Source organism: Lytechinus variegatus, chromosome 15, assembly GCF_018143015.1.
Source record: "Lytechinus variegatus isolate NC3 chromosome 15, Lvar_3.0, whole genome shotgun sequence".
NCBI classification, from domain to species: domain Eukaryota; kingdom Metazoa; phylum Echinodermata; class Echinoidea; order Temnopleuroida; family Toxopneustidae; genus Lytechinus; species Lytechinus variegatus.
The window spans coordinates 5,901,030-5,921,865 of record NC_054754.1 but is presented as its reverse complement, the minus strand read 5'-3'; the positions used below and the strand labels follow the sequence as shown (position 1 = coordinate 5,921,865).

At 35.7% G+C, this 20,836-nt stretch overlaps 1 protein-coding gene across 5 annotated transcripts in view; it reads left to right on the top strand.

Moving 5' to 3' along the window:
- LOC121429143 (neogenin-like) overlaps window positions 1-20,836 on the top strand; it is a 114,862-nt gene that overhangs the window by 57,853 nt on the left and 36,173 nt on the right. For all 5 annotated transcript variants that reach the window (XM_041626070.1, XM_041626065.1, XM_041626068.1 and 2 more), the window contains 6 exons: window positions 5,571-5,693; window positions 10,757-10,910; window positions 13,530-13,645; window positions 15,511-15,786; window positions 16,500-16,766; window positions 17,988-18,185. In XM_041626070.1, the coding sequence (XP_041482004.1) occupies window positions 5,571-5,693; window positions 10,757-10,910; window positions 13,530-13,645; window positions 15,511-15,786; window positions 16,500-16,766; window positions 17,988-18,185 (1,134 nt within the window). The remainder of the gene's footprint in view (window positions 1-5,570; window positions 5,694-10,756; window positions 10,911-13,529; window positions 13,646-15,510; window positions 15,787-16,499; window positions 16,767-17,987; window positions 18,186-20,836) is intronic.

Here is a 20,836-nt window from a genome sequence, read left to right as displayed (position 1 = left end):
ACCAAAAAGAGGGGGGGGGGGGGGTCAAGGGATATAAAGAGAAAGAATAGACAAAATTAATTAATTAATTGCAGTCATCAGTACGATCCAGCATTGTACCTCTCCAAGAGGTATAACTTGAGCTTGCGTTTGAAACAATTGAGAGATGGGCTTTCAACCAGTTCCTTATTAAGGCTGTTCCAGAATTTGGGTCCTGTTGTAGTAAAGGTGCTATTAGCAAAAACAGTTCGGGCTTGTGGGAGATGGTAATGATTAGCTTGTCTAGTTGAATGGGAATGTACAATGAAATTGCGTTGAAATAATGGCGCAAAGGCATCTGGTAAATTGTCATTCTTGAGTTCGAACATAAATATGCCAAGGTTGTACAAATATAAATCAGATATTTTTAAGATTTTGCAATTATAAAAAAGGTTGTTTGTATGGGCCCGAAATCCAGCGTTATTATCTGTGTTAAAAAGTCCAGTTGAAATCTTTTTCCACTGCTACAGTAGATTATTGAAGTTAAGTGAAATTTGCCAAGCTGTATTAAATGTTCTTGCAATTAGCACATTTGACATTTCCTGTGAAGTATACACTGATTGGATCTATCTTACACTTTGCAGTGTAGGAAGAAAGGAAATATTCTTGGATCAGATAACTCACTGAGTCAGATCTGCATGAAATGTTCTTATCTAGATTGGAATGTTATAGCCGGGGAGGGGTAGGGTTGGGGTGGGGGCAGAGAGAGGGGTAGACTGGAAATGAAACAGAGCAAGAGAGCACTTGAGTGAGGACTGTTTATATATTCACTGACATTATATACTCATAGATGGAGAACGAAATGTATTAGGGTGATAAAATAATTTTTGTTGGGGAATATGATTGAGCAGTTGGGAGGAGTGGATAGGAGTTTCAATGAAATGGGGGGGGGTCAGAAAACTGAGAAGGGATGCTGCTCAATGCAAATGACAAGTATGGGGAAAGTGAATTAGGGAGAGGGTAGGGCATGGCAGGCATATGGCAGGCCAGCCAAAGACATTGAGAGGGCCACTGTGGCAAATGAGTGTCATGTTTCAAGGTTCAAATGTATTGATTGATATATCCACACATATTGGATCATTCTCAATATTAAAAAATAAACACTTATGGACAATCAATTTGTAAGTTATCAAATAAATATAAAGAATAAAGAAGGCATCCATTCCAGTGGCCCTTTGTTGCCTTGTATTAGTTTAAGCCATAGTGCAGGGGGGGTCAAATAAACATGTAAGGATAAAAACTGAACATTCCACATCTTATGGAAAAAACAGGACTTCCTCCTTTAATGATTTTCCTATTTCCGTACATTTTCCTGTAGATATATTTCACCAGGGTAATCTGATGTTAATCTCCATGAAAGATGTGGTGAGGAAAAAAATTAGTAAATTATATCAACTCTTGAGGTTAAGCAGAGGTTGCATATTTGATTTGAAAATGAATAAATACTTTGTTATTAATATAAAAGTTCTTTAAAAGAGGATTCATTTTTTCACATAATTTTTTAATAAACTTTAAAAGAGAAGACAATTCAGAATTTCCATGACATTTGTTTCTGCTGTAAATTCCACACACTAATGGAATGACCTACTTCAACCCTTGTCACTATACCGTATCCTAACCCTAAACCTATTAAACATAAAACCCTATTGCAACCCTAACCCTATATCTTTGAAGGAATAAAACCTGGAGCAAATGTTGTGCTGCCAATTGAGGACCACCTTCAACTGAGGTGATTGCAAGTTTGACCGAGGCACAGTTGACAACATATGGAATTTTCTAACTATTTTCATCTGCTTTTGAAGGTGGATTTAAAATGCTTTAGTTTGAGAGGATCCGAGCTCACGTAATATTTTACATCAACCAAATGACTGATATATTTTTCCTCAAAAGAGATTGAGAATCGAAAGAATTACTTCAGAATATATTTTGTTTCTACTGAATAAGTAGTGACATTCTGATTTTGTTTAAAAACTTATTTCTTCTAAAAGATAGCAATCAATTCCTGTGATGAAGCTCTTTCGCTTCACAAAAGTCATGGTTCACCCAAGTTACATGGACCTTCTGAAAACTTGTTTCGATATTCCCATGTGGAGTTTACCCCCATAAAAATGGCATGTGCTCATGGACTTTGATTTTTGTATCATTACTCATTACCTTTCTAGCTTTGTGAAGGAAGCTGGTAATCCCTGCCCTAGATTCCATGCACAAATATAGCTCCATTCACACTGCAAAAATGAAAATGTAAAATCGGTAATGTTGACATGAAAATGGATGGCAAATATTATACAAATAATAAATGTTCATGAGTGCAATGGAGTGCGAGTTCGGTCTGCTGATTGTTACATCATCACAACATGCGCACTGCTGGTGCCTGCAGCTGTAGCAAGAGCTGCAGTCTCGGTGTACGCTTGCAATGGACAAAATCGTATGGATCTAAAATTGCACAATGAATGGATCCAAAAGTGCACGGTTGATGACGTCATTGCAAAATGGGCTGAATGAACGATACCAAACAACCAATCAAATCACAAGGATCTATCTAGGTGTCATATAAAAGTTAACATACATGTATGGATAGTGTCCAGTGTAATGTCCAGGGGCCTGTTACATAAAGTGCAGCAATTGATCATTTTACAATATTCAATGGAATCAATCATAGAAATCAGCCAATTGATCAGTTTCTAAGCTTTATGTTAAGGTGTCCCAGATGGTAGTCCCGGTATGCAATATAGAGCTTCTAATTTGATTTCATATTTTAAGAAAAAAATTATGAACTATTACAGCATTTATTTTGGGGGGGCTCTTTTTTGCAACCTACTGCCTAAATCTGCCACGTTGGATAAGCTTATCATTACAATGAGTGTGGATTTTCTGGGGCCATTTTTTTTTATTTCCTAGTCCCTTTTGAACATTTTGGGGCAAAATAGCCTCCACAATTCCCCCATCCCTGTGTATTTATTTTACCTGCATAAATATTCAGAATGAAGTATTTATATAACTTTAGATTTATTCAGTCAACACTCTTTTACCTTGAAAATTGACATCAAACTTTTTGGTTTGTTCTAGAATAGTTGCTGAACATCTTCTTTTAATTATGATACATAAAGCTAGCAATGTATATTGTTAGGTTTTCTTCTTTGTTGTAAAAAAAATCTATTCCATTGTTAATGAATCTGAATTATAAAACTTCAATATTCCATCCTCGTCTGACACTTTTGATTTTAATTAATCCCCAAACTTTTTAATTGATTAATCCCAAAGATATTTTGTTCAGTGTGAATGACCCCTCAGAGACTGAGGAACATGAGATGAGGATGACATTCTTTCGTCTTACATGTAAATATCTAAGATGTAAGCAAGGAAATGAGTTAGGGTCTACCAAAGATCTGTTTTGACTAAACGGTTGATGGAGAAGGAAGCCGAAAAAGCTAGTTCTGGAAAAAGTGATGAAAGTGAGAATTGGGTTGGGATGATGAAGGAGAAGAGAAATCTGGGAGGGGAGGGGCAGTGGGTCTGAATCTTCTCTATTCAGATTTACCCCCCCCCCCTTGTTCTGTGAAAATTGTGGAAAGCTAACATTTGAGGAATTTGAGTTTGTGATGAATGAGAAGGGGATGAGGCCGGGAGTCAAATATATTACTGTACACCGGCGTGACCAAGGAATTTCCAAACGCCCCCTAAACAATTTGTTCTCTGTGTGCAAAATAACCCCCTAGACAAGTTTTTGCAGGCTTTATTTACACATTTTGGCGCCTAAAAAAGTTGTCTCAGAAATATGACCTCGGGGGAAAAAGTTTTTGGGATAAACATACCCTAAACACGTTTGGCTAGTCTTTAAAAGAAAGCTTTGGGAGAAAAAACAAACTTTGTACCCAAAATACATTTGACCCTGTGTTTTACCATTGACCAGTCTTTTAAAACCACCCTTTTTCTTGAAAATCAGCATTTTTTATACCCTTAACGAGTCCACGCGCAGACCACATCCAAAAGTGAAAAAAACACCCCTTTAAACACGTTTTTTTGGTCACGCGTGTGTACAGAAATATATTAGACTGCCCTCCCCCCAACTGGGGATGAGGTAATGATCTCAAAATGAGTCTGAACAGAATATAATAAAATTACCACCCAAGCACATTTATGTGTACCTGTACAGGTATGAATTAAAATAATGTTCCGAATAACCCTGGAAGCAATTTAGTGTGTAATTTCTTAGAACTGAGCAAAATATACAGGGCATTCCATAAAATGTTTACGGTGTTTTTCCAAGCAATATCACAATCCCACATATGCTTTCCTGTGTTAGTGATTATAAGAGTTGTCGGTTTAGAGCTAAGATTTCGTGATTTGCCACATAGTTGGGTTTTTAATGTACCAGATCTAGATCTATGGGGACAATTAACCTTGATTTTAAAGACTTTCTCACCGAATAATTGTTTGATGCAACTACATGTACATGTACAGTACATTCTTAATCCTTTGAATTCATACCTCTGTCACCTTCTGACCTTGCCAGAGTCATTGAAGATTCTTCCAAAGTAATTTTTCAAGTCAACGCAAATAAAAAGGACAGACGCACTGGACCGGCTCTAGTCCAAGAAAATGATGTTCGAGAGTGATATGGACTAGTCTAATTCTGGCATATGTGAATGATAGATTCTGTCAGTGGCAATCTGTGAGAGCTTGGACAGAATGCAGTATTCACGTCTTTATGGGCTGTGGCGTGTGTTTGCTAACAGGACGTTCCGCAAAGTCATTGCTGAAGTGGCACGGGGTCAAAATTGCAAATTCATATCATTCCATTTCATAACTTAAGATCTTCAAGAACTACAATGTATATGTATATGTATCCTTAAAAATTATTTGTATGTTTTTTTCTTCTTTTTATGTGTATGTTTTAAAAAGTATCTTCATTTTTCCTTCTTTTTTTCATCCTTGTATTAAAGTCTGTAATGGGAGGTTCACCCCGATGTCAAGTCTACAAATACATGTATTTCAAAAAGCATAAAAATAAGTCAGTGATGTCCCATCAGTCTTCCACCACTTACATGTAGCCTATGCATCTTGATAAATGTTAATGAATTAAAGTACAAAGTAATAATTATGCAAAGTGAAAATTATACCATCTGGGCCCCATTGCATAAAAGTTATCATTATGGTAACTTGCAAAGGAATCCTTGCTTTTGATTGGCTATTAATCCTCGGTACCATGGTACTTCGATACCATTGGATGGCCAAGTTACCATAGTAACTTTTATTCAACAGGGCCCTGGGCATATTCAAGACTAAAGATAACAGCGAGGTTATAGCTAAGACTAGTTTGAAATGCTGGGTGATATATGAAGAGGCTACGCTGGGAAGCAGAGTTTTACAAGAAAATAATTTTGCTTGAGATTAATGGTGAGTGTTTTGAGCAAATTAATGCATTCAAAATTTGCATTATGCAAAAAATATGACTTTGCGAGCCTGAAATACAATAGAATTGGTACATATACAGCAAATTTTAGTATTGATTGAAAGAGTAAAATTTAAATTTGTTCATACATTTTTTTCAGGTGAAGGAGACCTCTATTTCTCTGCTGCTATGAAATCAGATGAGGGGGTTTATTTCTGCGTGGCCAGCAATGACTTCATCCCTCGGCAGGTGACATCACAGTCTGCAACATTTACAGTGTCAGGTACGTCCGTCAGATGCATTCTGGGATAGATTTTTCCTTTTAACCGCTATTTATTGGGAGAAAAATTAAAAATAGAAAAGAAAACAATTATTTAATCTGAGAATTTGAAACAAAAGATGTTTGTTTCCATCAAACATGGTTCCCACCGGATACTGTATTTTTAAGAAGTCCGAAGTTTCTTTTTGTCAGAAGTTCATGGAAAATGATTAATTGAATCTGTGATTTAGGTGGGCTTGATTTTATTAAGTTCAGTACTTAATGATTAAGTTTCCAATTGGGCCTAATGCACTCACATTATAATATGAGAATTTTAATTTTGGAAGGCCCAGGAAAGTTGGTATTTTTTAAATGTGCTCACATCATTTTATTCTTTATAATATTTGTGTGATTGTAGTTTAATTTTGAAAATGGGGAGGGGATAGGGTCATTTTGCAACCTTTCTTAGCACCTTACTTTAAATGAATCCTGTTTCCATACATATGTATGCAGGGGTTGGGATAGAATATTTGGGGAGGGGGGGGGGGGGGTAGGCAAGCTCTTTTTCTTATATTTAATGTGATAGTACAAATCATGTATGCAGGGGTTGGGATAGAAAATTAGGGGGGCTAGATGACCTAAAGTGGTAGTAAAAATCATGTTTCCATACACATGTATGCAGGGGTTGGGATAGAATATTTGGGGGAGGGGGGTAGATGACCTAAAGGCAAGCTCTTTTTCTTATATTTAATGTGAAAGTACAAATCATGTATGCAGGGGTTGGGATAGAATATTAGGGGGGAGGGCTAGATGACCTTAAGTGGTAGTACAAATCATGTTTCCATACACATGTATGCAGGGGTTGGGATAGAATATTTGGGGGAGGGGGGGTAGATGACCTAAAGGCAAGCTCTTTTTCTTATATTTAATGTGATAGTACAAATCATGTATGCAGGGGTTGGGATAGAATATTGGGGGGGGGGGGGCTAGATGACCTAAAGTCATGGTGCAAATCATGTTTCCATACACATGTATGCAGGGGTTGGGATAGAATATTAGGGGGGGGGCTACATGACCTAAAGTGGTAGTACAAATCATGTTTCCGTACATATGTATGCAGGGGTTGGGATAGAATATTTGGGGGAGGGGGGTAGATGACCTAAAGGCAAGCTCTTTTTCTTATATTTAATGTGATAGTACAAATCATGTATGCAGGGGTTGGGATAGAATATTGGGGGGGGGGGGGGGCTAGATGACCTAAAGTCATGGTGCAAATCATGTTTCCATACACATGTATGCAGGGGTTGGGATAGAATATTAGGGGGGGGGCTACATGACCTAAAGTGGTAGTACAAATCATGTTTCCGTACATATGTATGCAGGGGTTGGGATAGAATATTTGGGGGGTGCAAGATAACCTAAAGGCAAGCTCTTTTTCGTCTATTTAATGTGATAGTACAAATTTACATTACCTAGTGTTCTCTTCTTATTTTCTTATTTCTTCTACTTCTTTCTGGCTTAATTTCTGCATTTTTTTTTTTCACTACTTGGTTAAAGCATAAGGCTGCCCCTTTGTGGGTGTGTGTGTTTGTGTGTGTGGATGAGGTAAGGGAGGGGAGTGGTGTCAAGGGAGAAATTCTGCAAAATATGGCGGCTCAGACTCATGAGTTATTATTTTCTTTATTTGGCATGTGGAAAGAGAAGACGGATGGTTGAAGAAGCAGAAGAAATATAAAGTCCTACCTGCCGTGAAATTATTGTTGGCACTGGAACAACCGCAAAAGATTAATCTCACTTCCATCAAAGATTGATTGATCCTTCCACACACTTCCAATTCCTGAAGATCCTTTCACATTTGCCCTTAACTTCAGGAATCTTCTTTTAACTTCCTAATGAATCTGTGAGACTCTTCAACTTTTGAATTCATATATATCTATTTTAAACAATAAAAGTATTTGTCCCGACTCGAACTTGAAAAGTATGTGAATCCTAAAAAGCAAATCTGTCGAAAAAGCCTAAAATATAAGTTGTATTGAATAAATAGAATTAGATAACAGCAATTGTAATCAGATGATTTCTATTGTCTCATGCAGTAGTACGCCTGCTACTTACGCATAATGATTTTTTTCTATAAATTGCTAAAAAAAATTGTATCTTAATAAAGTATATTCATTGGATAATTGGTTTAACTAATTTATTTGCCAACTTTTTAATAGCTCAGTGATTGGGGAAAAATCTTGATTTTAATCAATTATTGGCTAATATTTGACCATCTATTGGAGTTTTGATCAACACTTGTCAATTGATGATATTTTTACCAGTATTTTTGTGTTTTGTATTACAACCACCTAATAATCTTACCCATTCTGCTAGGGTTTTTTTTTATTCTTTATGCCAAATTGAACATTAAGTTGTTCTTAGTCTTAAAATCTCCCTTGAACACTACTTTACACTCAGTCACACCAAGCAAATCTGAACCCTGACCAAGCAAATTTATTACACTGTTTTGAATGGCATACAGACAGTCGGTTTGGAGTCTGTTTTGTTGTTGTGACTGCAGCATCGATCTCTGTTTTGGATTGACTTCCGAGGTGGAGAAGCATCAATCAAATTCAAGAAGTGTTTGAAAGGATTCTTTTGACATTTATGTCCAATACAAAAAGTGAATGGCTTCCCCATAGACATGGATGTAATTAGTTACTTTAAAATTAAGCTATGCTGCAACATCATGACCTATTTTTTAAGTTATTTTTTTTTTATTATTTTGATGCCACTCGGGACGAAACACCCTATCAACAAAATGTTGCATATTTTTGTACCAAATTCGAATGACTTCCTCCATAGGCATGGGTATGATTAGAGTTTGTGTTTGAAGCAAGCTGCAACAATACTTTTTCATTTATATATTTTTTCATAATATAGATTTTTTTATTCAATTATTTACCACTCTTTGGACAAAAATCTGTATCAGCAAAATGTTGTACTTAAAAAGAACAATATACATGTAATGTGTGAAAAGAGCAAATATGATAATTACGTAAGCATAACATACTGTAATCATCAAATATTTGTGAAACTACATAAGATATATTTGAAAATAAGTATATTGAAAACATCACCCAAATTATAGTGAAAAATAAAAATATATGAAAATATTCATACAGTGTACCTGACATGTATAAAGAAACCTAATGCAAAAAGGGGGACAAATCTGACACTAAATTTCATAATTTACTTACACGTGGATGTACATTTGCAAATGCTTTTTTTCATGTATATGGTTTCTGAAAACGAATAGTAATTTCGGGATAATCAGTGACTCTCCTTTAAGTCAACTATTCTTTAGTATCCTTGTGTATTTGAGAAGAAAACTAAAGCCCTACCCCCCCCCCCGGTATATGCTGTATATATGTACATGTATGGTTGTGCAGTCATATGTTCATTTACTACAGTATATAACTTAACAAAAAATGAAATCAGATGATATTGTGAGTTTAAGAAGGGAAAATGGGAAAATTATTAACCCCTAAATATGAATTTGGTAGCAGAAGAGGTTGACTGACTTTTCAAGCAAGAATCCATGTGTTCCTTCCATCATCAATTAAAAACAGACTTCCTGTTTTTAAGATCAATCGCGTCTCACTTTCTAGCTCCTTTTATGACAAAACTGATCCGAGGCCGGATGTCTTGATAACGATACAGGAAACAATAGAGTTCTATATCGGTGGGTTTTGTTGTTGATAAGTTGACAATAAGGTGGCAATAGCAAGTTTTTATATAATATTGACTGGCCTTGAGGGGAACATCAAATATATTGCCAGCAAAAGAATCATATTGGCCCGAGTCTTTAGACGAGGGCAATATGTGTCTTTTAAGGGCAATATATTTGATGTTCCCCGAAAGAAGAGCCAGTCAATATTTTTATTATCATCCAAATCAGATATCTAGAGCAAAAATCGTGATAATGGTGATATTTCTTTTTAAAATAGTTATATTGTGTATTGTTAATATAAGGGTCTAGGCTCTGCACTTTACCATTATGACGTACTTGCAAGCGCTTGGATCCAGTGATGTCTTTATTATGACGTATATTGTTGGCGCGCAGATCATATCTCTTTATACGCATCCTCAAATGCCCGGATGTGAGACCAGGGAAAATACAAAGGTATATTTTGCGTCGTCTCTGCATGCAAAGTAAATATGCGCATTGAGGACGAGGAAAATACAAATAATATACCTATCCCTTCCCGATATTTATGAATCTAGGGCAATACGGTTTTGTAAATGACCAGCTCAGATGTCTGATACGGGTGATAATCACAATTACTACAGGGACAGATTCTACAACATAGTAAATTCTATTGAAAATGCCCATCAATTCACAATGGACAGATTTGAGGTCATTGTCAAAACTTCTTAGGTTGAGATCTGATGAAAAATGGCAGAAGTGTTGTTTGTCCAGGATGACACTGCTGTTCTTATTCACAGACTGTTGACCAAGGCTGCTTTGTGATAAAGGGCTTTTGATGATAGATTCACTATGTTCCAGAAAGCGTCTGTGTAGTGGTTGTGAACACTCCCTATTATGTGTATAGCCTGGGATGGGTATCGTCTTTGGGAATAGGACAACTTGTTTTCATGTTGTGAGGGTGCTGCCACACCTAGACATTTAACAGCAAGCGTATGCTAATGGCAAATCATTTCTAATTTCATCCCTTGTAAATAATGAACTCCATTCTTAATATCAAGGATTGCATTTTGTTAACTATGCAAATAGTTGAGAAATAAAATTATTTGCTGTAGAAATATGATTTCTTGTTAACATAAGGCAATTCTTTATATAAAAAAGGGCATTTAAATGAGAAATCTGCTTGACGTATGTTCCTTGGCACACGCTGGATAAAATAGATGTTTTTATATTTTAAGCCTCCATTCAGTGTAGGTGATTGCTTGAGACATTATTTTTGCATGCTGTTTGTCTACCTGTATGTCTTTCTCTCTGTAAAAAGCTTTGTATAATTTACTTTTCCCATTTTGGGGGGGCACTTTTTCTATTGATTTGTCTTCTTTTTCTAATTTTGGAGCAGTTGGAACAAGCATCGTCAGTCCTCCCAACAGCACTGAAGTGGTTCTAGGTAATGAGTTGAGTTTGACATGTGTGGCGGAGGGTGACCCCGCACCAATTATCACATGGTCCAAAGATGGCCGACAGCTGACAGCAGATGAACGGACTACCATTGGGTAAATAAGATGCTTTTTTTGGTGTATAGGCATGTAATAAGTATTCTCTTAATGTTTTCCATGCTTCATCTCGCTCTTGTGCTTTCCCACTTGCTTTTTCTCGATCATCTTTACATCTGTCTTTCTGCTCTTCTTTTCTTTCCCTCTTCCTCTTTCCCTTTTTCTCTCTCTTTTGATATCAAACTTCCTTTATCTTTGTCTTTCTATTTTTGTTCACCCCTCCGTCTCTCCTTCCCTTTCCTTATATCCTCTTTTTAACCCCCCATCTTGATAGCTGTTCTCTCCCACATCCCCCTTTCAATTTCTTTGTTAAAATCCCTTCTATCTTCTTCCCTCTGTCACCTCCTCTCTCTCCTCTTTTTATTTATCTATTTCTTATCCCCTCATCCTCCCACTTTCACATTCCTTTTGATAACTCTTCTCTCTCTCTCCCTCTCCTATCTCATCTTTCTCTCTTGTCCTTTATCTCTCCTTTTTCTCTCTTTCATCTTCTTCCTCCTCTCACCTCCTCTCCCTCTCTCTTTCTCCTTCCCTCTTTCTCTTTATTTCTCTCTCCCTCGCCTTTCTCTTTATGTCGCTCTCTCCCCTCATCCTCCACTTTCACACTCTTTTTTTAACCTCTTCTCTCTCTCATCTTTCTCTATTGTTCTTTCTTTGTCTCTCCCTTTTTCTCTCTTTCTCTCTCTGTTACTCTCTCTCTCTCTATTCATCTCTGTCTCCACCAATTCTTCATCTCAGTATCCCTCGCACAGTTTCTCTCGAATGTTGCTTAGAAATAATACACGAAAGCAACGTACATGTGGCCTTAATAATCTGGCATGGGCAGAGCTCGCCCTCTCAGAAGCTTGACCAACAAAAACAACAGAAATGGACAATGCAGAGATAGTGATCTTGACAGAGAGGTGTCATCACCAGCCGTTGAGCATTCCCAGCTGATTGGTCGCACTGAGTCACATGACCCTCTTGTCCAAACTTATGTTCATCAATTACCCCCTGCTTTTCCGCACCAGACACGTTCAGTCCTTTTTCGAGGCAGGATATCGACCCACCGTCCCCAAGACAATAGTCGCTTGTAAACCCGATTGTTTGGGTGTTCTCAAATCGAGACGGAGAGAGTGATGAGAAACAGATTGTTCTCGTCACTACTTTGATTTGCCCTGATTTTCTCATTTTTAATTTGTGAAGAGAAACAGATTTTTCTGACAGAAACTTAGATTTGCCCTGAGTTTTTTTTTTTACTTTTGATAGATTAGTGATGAGACATAGATAATCATACCCTTATAAACCTAGTATTTTTTTTTAAGATGCACATTTACTTTTTATTAAAAGTGGAACATTTAGAACTAATTTTTTTATAAATGGGTGAGGAAGGTAGGTACCATATTATTTCAGTGTGAAATAAGGAGGGATTTGATATTTCAGTAAAGAATAAGTAGAGATTTGAGAACAGAATGATAAGAGATTTAATATTTATGTAAAGATTAAGGATAGATTTTATAGTTTGATAAATAATGATACATTTTTTCAAGTATAGAGTAAAGAGAGTGATTTATTTTTGTGCCCCGTTGTTGTAATTAATTGAATTCAAAACCTGTTAACAAAGGCCGGCTGTTTCTTTTTTGTCTTTATTTAATATATCCAGGGCAGTTCCTCTCAAAAAACAATTTTAAACTTACGTTTAATCTTTAAATATGATGAGTAGTAGTGGTATATACCATTATTCAACAGATTTTGTTTTTATGGTTTGAGTCACTTTGAAATTTCATGTAAAAGCATGATTGATAGCATGAAAATTTTTCACAGTTTTCTTATTTCATTGATAGTGAATTTAGTGTTGTAGTCGAGGCCATCCTCAAGGCCACTCTTTGCCGGCTGTGGCATCCTGATTCACATGTACAAAGTCTATGAGACAAGGTTTCCTCCGAGGTCCTTGTGACTTGGAACTACAGGCTTCGACTACATGTACATCCCTGAATAAAATGAAATAAAATAATGAATTGTATACTTATGATTTAGAATCATAAATGCTCAATGCTTGGTTATATGACTAATAAAAACACAACTGTAGTAATGATGAACAAATTAAAAAAATATTTTAGACTTATACAGGTATCACAGCTTTTGACCTGTTCATACCAATTTGTTCTAAACTTTTTTTCCAGCTGGTTGTAATTGCACCTGTCTGGCAATACAGTGGTATCGGCTGGATGTCTGCAAATCGTCCCTTGACGCTCGAGTTGCTATACTTTTGTTTGATTGGCTGCCAAAGATCAGTTTTGTTAGCATGGTGTTAATATAGAGTTTGTTTAGTTTGTGTTTTTGACAGGCTAATCTTTTTGGTGTTTTTTTTGTCCTGTTATCATCATTTCAGTCATCATCGCCATCACTATCATTTTCATCATCACTGTCATCATCATCGTCATCATCATCCTCATCATCATCACCAACACCCTCATCATGCACCATCGCCATCATCATCACCCTCCTCCTCCTTATCATCATAAGCATGTAGCTGTGGGGCCTCGGGTAGTTTTTTTTTTTTTGAGAGGAGAAGTACATATATTGTTCCATTTTTACAATCTGAAAGTCCCTTCCTTTTTCCATTTTACTTCCACACAGGTCCAGTGGGCTACTTCACATCCGAAACATAGTCGCTATTGATGAGGGAACATACCGGTGTGAATCTACTAACCTATACAACACAGCCACAGCATCAGCATTTGTTAATGTACTTAGTATGTATTGATTTCTTTATCTTAATTCTTTGAAAATGTGCCAAATGGTTGGCTTAGTTTATTATGTATAAATGCAATATTAAGTTTCAGTCCCTAGACTTCCGTTAGGACTTCTTTCACCCATTCACTCAATTTTTTTTTGGGAGGGGGTTAATATTTTAATTGTGTTTGGAACTTTAAAAATGTGGGATTTTAAAAAGTGCAATTCACATATTTATCAAAGATATAAGGATTTTCCGTCATATATGAACCTTCTTTGAATAATTATTTTAAGATTATGAAGATATGTATTCATTGAATTATTTTTAAAATGGTCATTGTATCATTAATCTTTGTGCTAATAAAAAGATTGATAATCTGTTGATATGTACATTGTATTATTGTAAAAAAAAATAAAAAATATGGGAAAACTGATCAATGGAACTATCTAAATTTAGGTTTTTCTCTTTTTCAAGGATGTGTATTACTCATTTGTGCTGATAAAAAGCTTAATTCGCTGTTACATTATTTAATTGCAAAAATGAAAAATTCACGAAAATTGGTGGATGGAAATCTGAATACAGGTTTTTCACTTCTTCAAGGGGATGTTTAACAAACTCTCTGTTACTATGTATAATGTATTATTGCAAAAAAAATGAAAAATATGTGAAAACTTGTTGAAAAAAATGAAAGTTTTTCATGTCTCAAGGGAGTTCAAGTTTTATTTAAACCAATCAAACAAGAGATATATTTAATAGTTTAACAAAAAAATAAGAAGACATGATAGGTTTGAAACCCCATAGAAGCAGGCTTGTGAGAGGGGTTCCTTACATAGAACATTACAACAATAGTATGATGAAAATATATACAATGATATTCTAGAGAGTAAATAAGAAAAATACATACAAAAATACACTCACACACAGTGTGGTATTTAAATGGAATATTGCCAAGTTATACCATATTACTTCGAGGCATGTTCGCTGAAAGAAGGCATGACTCTTTGCTAATAGTATAAGCTGGCTCACAAATTAGCCTAATTTGTGTTAATCACTCAGTTTTGTGCAGATTAGGGTAGCATGGATTGGTGAAATCCAGTGTGGCTATTTGAGGATTGGTATCATATTTCAGTAGAGATCAGTCATCAGCTGCTTTGTGGTGTTTACCCAGAAGACATGGTACCACTCTCCCTCAATTCATGCTCTGTTTGTAGCTTGGCACATTAAATTCTATATATAGAGAAAGTGAGAGCACATTGTTTTAAAGGTGCCAAATTGGCAATGGTGTATTTAAAAAAACCATGAAGTTGCATGAAGCTGTATTTTTTTTTACACAAAGAAAGATCTGTGGGGTACTATTTGATAACATATCTTTTTTAATAAATTGAAATTGTGATTGTAGCGTTTTCATTTTATTTCAGTTCTGAGTAAATACATGATATGATTTTTAAAAATATTGTATTGTACATGTATATTGTTTCAAAATAGAACTTATTCAAATGATGTTTAACACTGCCCTGTAAGAATTATAAGCTTTTTCAAGTAAGAATGATTATGATAATGCAATTCATTAAGTGCTCATGTCTATTGTGCAAAGTTCTGACATTGCAATGATTAATATATTTTTGGGGTTGATTATTACTTTGGTTGTATATTCATTACATATTGTAATCATAGTTAGTAACTGGCTGTCCGTTGCACATTGTAGATAGATGTATAGATTTATATGTCTTCCAAACATTCCAATAATTGATTTGACTTCTAATAATATCCTTTAAATATCATTTAATTTTTTTTTAATGATGTAACGTCAGGTGGGGCAAATGCTCTTATCGTCTACCAATCCTGGAATATAATTCAGATTGAACATGTTCTCTCTCTCCGCAGTTCCACCTCAGATCACAGCCAGTCCAGGCGAGGTCACCGTAGGTCAGGGGTCACAGACCACCATTACCTGCACCGTCATAGGTGACCCAATCCCGACGGTCTCATGGTTCAAAGACGACATGCTTCTGCAGATTGACCCCTCCGACCCGTCCAACGTCCAGACCAACGCCGGTCTGGTGATCTCCGATGCCCAGCCCTACCATGCAGGGAGTTACCGTTGTCAGGCCGAGAGCAGCGTTGGGACGGCAGAGTCCACGGGAACGCTCGTTGTATGGAGTGAGTTGATCATTTGTGGGAAGCCACCCCAAAACCAACAATAAGTCACCCAAATTGTTTTTTTAGATTTGCTGTGAGCTTGAAAGAGCACATCCTAAGCTTTAAAATGATATATAACTTGTCAAAGTCAATCAAGATTAACCCACACCATATTTGATTGAATAAGGAAATAACGTTTTATGTTCTACGTTTACTCAAGCATACTACAGTATGTGCACACTGTGCTATCTCTGGAACTTCTTGAGAAACTTGTGTCAAAGAGACTCTTCCTTCATCTTTACAACTTTTTACAATATAAAGAACAGAATTTTTTTTTTTTCAGGTGACTATTTTGACAAGAACCTTCCCTGGCAACTTTTTGGTTTTGGGGTAGCTGGTCGCATTTGTCCTTTGAAGTTAGATTGTGAAAACTAAAGAACTTTTTAAGGATCACCTGCAAACTTGGTCCAAGTCTGCATATTTAGTTTTGGGGTGTATTGAGGTAAATGGTCAAAGGTCAAAAAGGTCATTGTATACCTAAATGTTTCTGACTCATTATAACTAAAGGACTGTTTGTGCACTCAACTTCAAACTTGGCTCATGCATGTTTGCATATGGGATTAACAAAGATCAGATTAATTTAGGTCATGAGGTGAAAGGTCACAGTATATATATATATTGAAATACTTTTTTCTTGTAATAACTGAATAACCTTTTTCCCCCTATATTTTCAGCCGTCCCTGAGTTCATTGTCGAACCAGAAAACCAGACTGCCCTGGAGTACATGGTCGTCACCTTCCAGTGCAACGCAACGGGCACGCCAGCTCCGTCTCTGTCCTGGTTGTTCAACGAGGGTGCCCTGCCATCCTGGGCCAGCGTCGATGAGGAAGGAAGAAGACTCAACGTCCCGAATGCTCTCTCTGAGAATACGGGGAAGTACACATGTGTGGCCACCAACGCTCAGGGATCAGCGAGGGTAGAGGCGTATCTGGATGTTTTGGGTAAGTAAGGGATTTTTCTTTAGATTTATTCTAAAATCAACGTGTCTGGGATGTTTTACATTCTTCAGGCAAATCAAAATAAATGATTATATCAGGGGTGTGAGATTTCTTATTTTAAAGCTTATTTTAGCTATTTTGGGTTTGATTATTAGCTTAATTTCAGCTTACACTTCAGCTTTCCTCTCTTTAAGTATGGTAGCAATTCCAATTTCATCTTTTTTAAAAACACTACAGCTTTTTCTCGGCTCTTTTTATTAGTAATCACTTAACTCCTGTTATATGAACATTAGGGATGGAGACAAATCAGAATATCGTCCCTGTGATTTATCCCTTATCCAACAGGAGAGAATTCATCAAGAGTTTTGGCTGTCATTTTCATTGACAATGGTTATAAGCTACTGAAATCCTTGCATCTGATTTGCTGAGAGCGAATTCTTTATTGAAAATGATTGACAGACTCTTCAAGAAATGCTCCCCTGATTATTGGAAGCTGTTTTACTTTTACTGTTTTATCTATTATTTATTTATTCAATTTATTTGTTATTATTTTTGTTTCATATTGGGGGGTTTGTTTCTAAAATGTTTTATCAATAAGTGAATACACAAATCATCTCCCATGGGTTCTAGTGGAAACTTCAATAAACTGAGGGGTTTTCTCCTGTTTTATGTAAGTATAAGAGGGAATATCAAATTGTTATCCTTATATTTTAGACATGCCTATATCATGTCCTAAAGCCATTGCTATACCTAATATTCTGAGCTCTGTGCAATACCAGGCTTCACAGAGTTAAGTTATCTGAATGAGCAGCCAATAGTGGCTTGTGTACAGAAGGCCAGCAAGGTTTACATGTATGTCTGCTGGTCTTGTGTGAAGACCTGTTTGTTGAACCAATTTTCAATCAGGGTCTGTGCCTACAGACTATCTATACCTCTTGCTATCAAAGAAAATACTTAACTTAACCCTTATAACTACATGTAACTTATAACTAACACTTATAACACTTAGCTAACACTTAACTAACAGTTAACTCACTCTTGACTTAACATAGAAACACTGAACTTAACACTTATCTGATAAACACTTTACCCAACACTTAACTTGGTTTTGTTCGAATTTATTTCCACATGTATTGTATAGTCATTGATAAAATCACCCCAAACTCTTGCATATACATGTAATTCTTAATTTTGGAATCACATGATTCCTATTTTTCCCAACAGTTGAGCCCTCCGTGACGCCACTCCCCAACCTTACCCTGGAAGCTGGTCAGCAACTGATCGTCACCTGCCAGGCCAGTGGTCATCCAGACCCTACCTACACCTGGTTGAATGATCAAGACCCCCTTCAGTCAAGGGGTAGGGTGTCGCTGACCAACACAGGGGTTCTGACCATCGCAGAGCTCAGCAAAAGTGACCAGGGTGAGTGACCATTTTATTTTTAGTTTGAAGATGATTTTTAGAAGTGGTAATAATGACAAAATGAACTCCAACAGAACCAGGGGGATGCTTCACAAAGAATCAATTATGAGTCTTTGAGTCGCACTTAAATGCTGACTTATCTTAGTGATAAATACACAGTAGTACGTATCCTCTTTTTATATTGTATGCAACTAGGCATTTAAGCTCAACTCTAAGTCATACTTAAATTTTTGTGAAACACCCCCTTATTGAGTGTTGCATAAAGCTGTTCGTAAGTTACCAGTCTTTCATAAAATCACTTGCAACTTATGAACTACTTTGTGAAACATCGGCCTGACATGCATAGCCATTTCGACCCGAATTCACAAAGGTGGTTTTGAAAACCATTGGTTAAATCAATGGTTTATGCAGATTTCCTGTAAAAATTACTCCTATTTACCGCGTACATGTATATTAACAAATTCCAATGCTGATGCGCGCTTTTGTCACAGTGCGCCAAACTGATGCCTGTTGCTGTGGTTATCCACACTATTTTATTCATGAGTCCACTGTTTGAAGAACGGACTCAAAACAGTGGACTCATTGAATAAAATAGCATGGATAACCACAGCATCAGGCATCAATTTGGCCCAGGGTTGGCGATTTTTTTGATTTTTTTAAAAAAATCAAAAAAATCGGATTTATTTGATTTAAATCAGATTTTTTTTATTTAAATCAGATTTTTTTGATTTTTTTGATTTTTTTAAAGTTCCTTCGAAAAAAAAGGGTAATTATCCCCCCCTTACTCTTACAATGACATCAATATTGATGTTATACATTTCACCCCTAATATTGTTCTTAACCACATATTTTGTAATTAAAATCCAGTAAAAAAGGACAATTCAAAATAAATTTGAGGAATCATGTATCTGAACTTAATTCTATCATACATAGGCCTATGAAGGAATATTCCATAGGGAATTCCCAGTGAGTAGAGAAAATTCCCCTCTGGGATTTTTCATTCAAATATTTAAAAAAATCCAAGAGAAAAAAATCCCTTATCAAAACTGCCAACAAACCCTTTGCCAATTACTAGTATTCATGTATATTGTAAGAGAAATATTTCTCATCAATGATTTTTTTCAATTAGTCACAGCTTTACAATAGTCAAAGAGAGACTACAACTGTATATGTTAAGGATCTTTTTGATAAAAAGCTCTTCTCTTGCTACAGATATAGATGCAAAACTCTCAGTTTTGGAGAACAATATAGGAGATAGCTTAGTCAAAGGGTGACATTACTACATTCTGTTACTGTGATTTTTTTACATTAATCTACAATTTTTATTCCCATATTCTCTACAAAAAAATCTGTTTGATCCATGAAGTATGAAAAAAAAATCTACTTACTTTAAACTTAAAGGATAAAAACTGCAAAACTGCTTAAATTACAACATATGTATTACAAAAAGAAGTATTTTATTTTAAATGAGACACAGCTTACAACTGCCAATGATTGTAACTGAAGTACCTGCATCTTAACATTAAAATACAGTGTTAAATGTTTATTCTGAGTTTTGCAAATTGTTGTTATAGAACTCTTTCCATTATTACATGCAGATACAAAACTTCCATTATTTGTAGCACTGAACATAAAATGGGCTGCAGTGACTTAAAAGGTTTATAAGAGAAAGCTTTTCTCAACAGTCAAATTATGACTGTACTACATTATGTTAATGTGATTTTTATAATTATGTTATTCAAAACATCAAATGTATGATAAATGTAACAATACGAAATAAGAGGCATGTTAAATATGTTGATTACATGCAGGTATCATTTTTTATTTTACATGACAGAAGTAGTTATGTGTAGGCGAAGGATCAAAACTGGAAAACTGCCAACAAACCTTTTCTCATCGACTTTTATGTATTATATTTTTTTTTACAAACTGCTCTCTGAAAAGTCTTTGGATTATGTGAAAACTTTACGTTAAGAAAGAAATTGACTAATAATAACTGACAAAGAATGTAAAATTTCAGAAGAAAAACTCGACATAATTTACAAAAAATGAGTACCTATTGACAACATACATCTGTAGTTTTTAAGGAATTACCTGATTTTAAGTAGATATGAAGACTTTGTTGATCTTTTATTGATATAAAGTTAATTCAAAGTTTTTCAGTTGACTTGAAGAATTAAAACTGCATTGAACAAATACTTTGTCCATGATTTGTACATGTTTCAATGGAAGTGATTTAAATCAATGATTTTTTTTAAAAAATCATGGTGATTTAAATCGCGATTTAAATCACGATTTAAATCAACGTGATTTAAATCCGCCAACCCTGATTTGGCCCCATTGGGACAAAAGCGGCATTAATTTATGAAGTGAAGACCGAAAAAAACTTGCCTTGGCAGGGAAGGAGGCAGAGGGGAAGGACAGGCCTGCCAACTGCTCCTTTTTTCCAGGAGTTACCCCCATTTTGAAGATTTTTTTATTAACCAAAAAGAGGAGTACTTAATTTTTCCATTTATTGAAGATAAAAAAGAAATCGGCCCATATACATGTACATGTATGATGAGATATTGGTGCGTGTAAGGAGTGATATAGTTTTTCAACGCTTGTAATTTTTCAGTGTTTACAGAATGCTAAACATGTCTTGGTTAAAA